General features: G+C 43.5%; 1 protein-coding gene across 1 annotated transcript in view; it reads right to left on the bottom strand.

Annotated features, from left to right (window-relative positions):
• The window catches only part of LOC106533499 (NACHT, LRR and PYD domains-containing protein 12), a 46,379-nt gene that overhangs the window by 40,513 nt on the left and 3,808 nt on the right, over nt 1-2,058 (bottom strand). Inside the window, exon 4 of the mRNA XM_014029831.1 lies at nt 1,182-2,050. Within this exon, the coding sequence (XP_013885285.1) occupies nt 1,182-2,050 (869 nt within the window). The remainder of the gene's footprint in view (nt 1-1,181; nt 2,051-2,058) is intronic.

Genomic DNA, 2,058 nt, shown 5'->3' with positions numbered 1-2,058 from the left:
CATGAATGAGTCAGAGCAAGGCTTTGGGCATGTTTTTTAAGAGAGTATAACATTATAACATGATATAAAACTCAAAAAATTGATTTTACATGATACTGCCCCTTTAAGCTTCTGATGAAGGAGGGAACATGGCGTCACATTTCTGCTTCCATCAGGTCCACAGTCTGCCAGTGGATCCGATCCAGACTCAGAATCAAAACATCTGCTTTACAAAAACACTTGGACTCTAGTCTTCTAGGTGGGATCAGAACATCTAAGCAGGTTCTGGTGGTGGTTCTGGTACAGCTTCAGGGAGACATGGGTCAATGTTTCAGAGCCATGGAGTCAAGAAATTAAGTTTAGAGGAAAATTCAAACTATTTCAACCTCAGAAACTCCCAGCTGTTTAAACTAAAGCTGTTTTGTGGATTTGTCTGCTTCACTCTGAAATCAGACAAATATTTGACCCTTCGACTCCATTTTCTCAACTATCTGAGACCAAAATCCACCATGTAACATTTGTTCAGGAACTTCGAGATGTTGAAGCTAACAGAAATCTGTTCTGTCATGTTTTAGCAGCTGCTAGCTCAGTTAGCCTGTTAGCATAACTTCCTGTTTTTCTCATCTGAGTTCTGACTTCTGTCTGCTGCAGGTCAGAGTCTGGATCCTCACAAGGACATGTTTGGAAGAGAAAATGAAAACAGAAATCAGTGAAACTAGTGTGAGGATAGATTCAGATTAAACATTAGGGGGCAGTAATGGTCAGAAATCCACCAGGACTGGGATTAAGAAGTTCTGTTCAGGGAGCTGAGACCCAGGAGGACTTCATGTGCTTCTGTCAGACTCTGAGCTCTGTGTGGACAGACTTCAGAGAGCAGGGATGGATTTATGTTGTATTCTTTAAAAGGAACAAAATAAATCAAGTTCAACTAAACTTTGATCCAGAAAGACCACAGCAGAGTGTTGACTGTTTCACTCCAACTTTTAGATTCATCTGATTCTTTATATTCACATTATTTAAAAACTTTGTTTCTGATTAAACTGAGCAGATGTTTGTAGACCAGATCCACATCAGACTGATCTGACACCATCAGACTGATCCTAACTTGATCCAAACAGAACTCCTCATGGTTCTAATAACTACTAATAATTCAAACAGCTGATCTCCACTGACTGATGATGGAATGAAACGTCTGGACTCACACAAACTCTCTGCAGTTCCTCACAGCTGGAATCAGTCTCAGTCKACCCTCATCTGATGTGTTGTACGTCATCAGGTCCAGTTCATCCAGAACCTCCTCTGACATCTGCAGCATGTAGGCCAGAGCTGAACACTGGAACTCTGAGAGTCTCTCTGATCTGTTCTTTGACTTCAGGAACTCTTGGATCTCCTGATAAACTGAGAGGTCCTTCATCTCCATCAGACACTGGAAGATGCTGATGCTTTTGTCTGGAGAACTATAACTGCTCATCTTCTTCAGGTTGTTGATGACTCCCTGGATGGTTTCTGGACTGATCTCTGTCTGACCCAGCAAACCTATAAGTCTCTGGTTGGACTCCACAGAGAGGCCATGAAGGAAGCGAACAAACAGGTCCAGGCGGCCATTTTTTCTGTGGAGGGATTTCTCCATGACTCTGTTCAGGAAGTCATCCAGAGATGAGTATCTGTAATGCTCTCCCAGAAACATCCCCATCACCTCCATGTTCCTGTTGGTGGAACAGTGGAACATGTAGACTGCAGCCAGAAACTCCTGAACACTCAGATGAACAAAGCAGTAGACTGGTTTCTGGAAGATCAHACACTCTCTTTTGAAGATCTCTGTACAAACTCCTGAGTACACTGAAGCCTCTGTGACATCAAGACCACACTGTTCCAGGTCTTCTTGGTAGAACATGATGTTTCCTTCCTCCAGATGTTCAAAGGCCAGCCTCCCCAGCTTCAGAAGAACTTCCCTGTCAGCCTCTGTCAGCTCCTGTGGACTGGTCCCAGGTCCTTCATGGTACTTGTTCTTTTTCCTGGTAGTCTGGACCAGCAGGAAGTGTGAGTACATGTCAGTCATGGACTTGGGCAGCTCTTCTC

Source organism: Austrofundulus limnaeus, unplaced genomic scaffold, assembly GCF_001266775.1.
Source record: "Austrofundulus limnaeus strain Quisiro unplaced genomic scaffold, Austrofundulus_limnaeus-1.0 Scaffold958, whole genome shotgun sequence".
Lineage (NCBI taxonomy): Eukaryota > Metazoa > Chordata > Actinopteri > Cyprinodontiformes > Rivulidae > Austrofundulus > Austrofundulus limnaeus.
The sequence above is the reverse complement of the archived record's forward strand: the minus strand, read 5'-3'. Positions and strand labels throughout refer to the sequence as shown.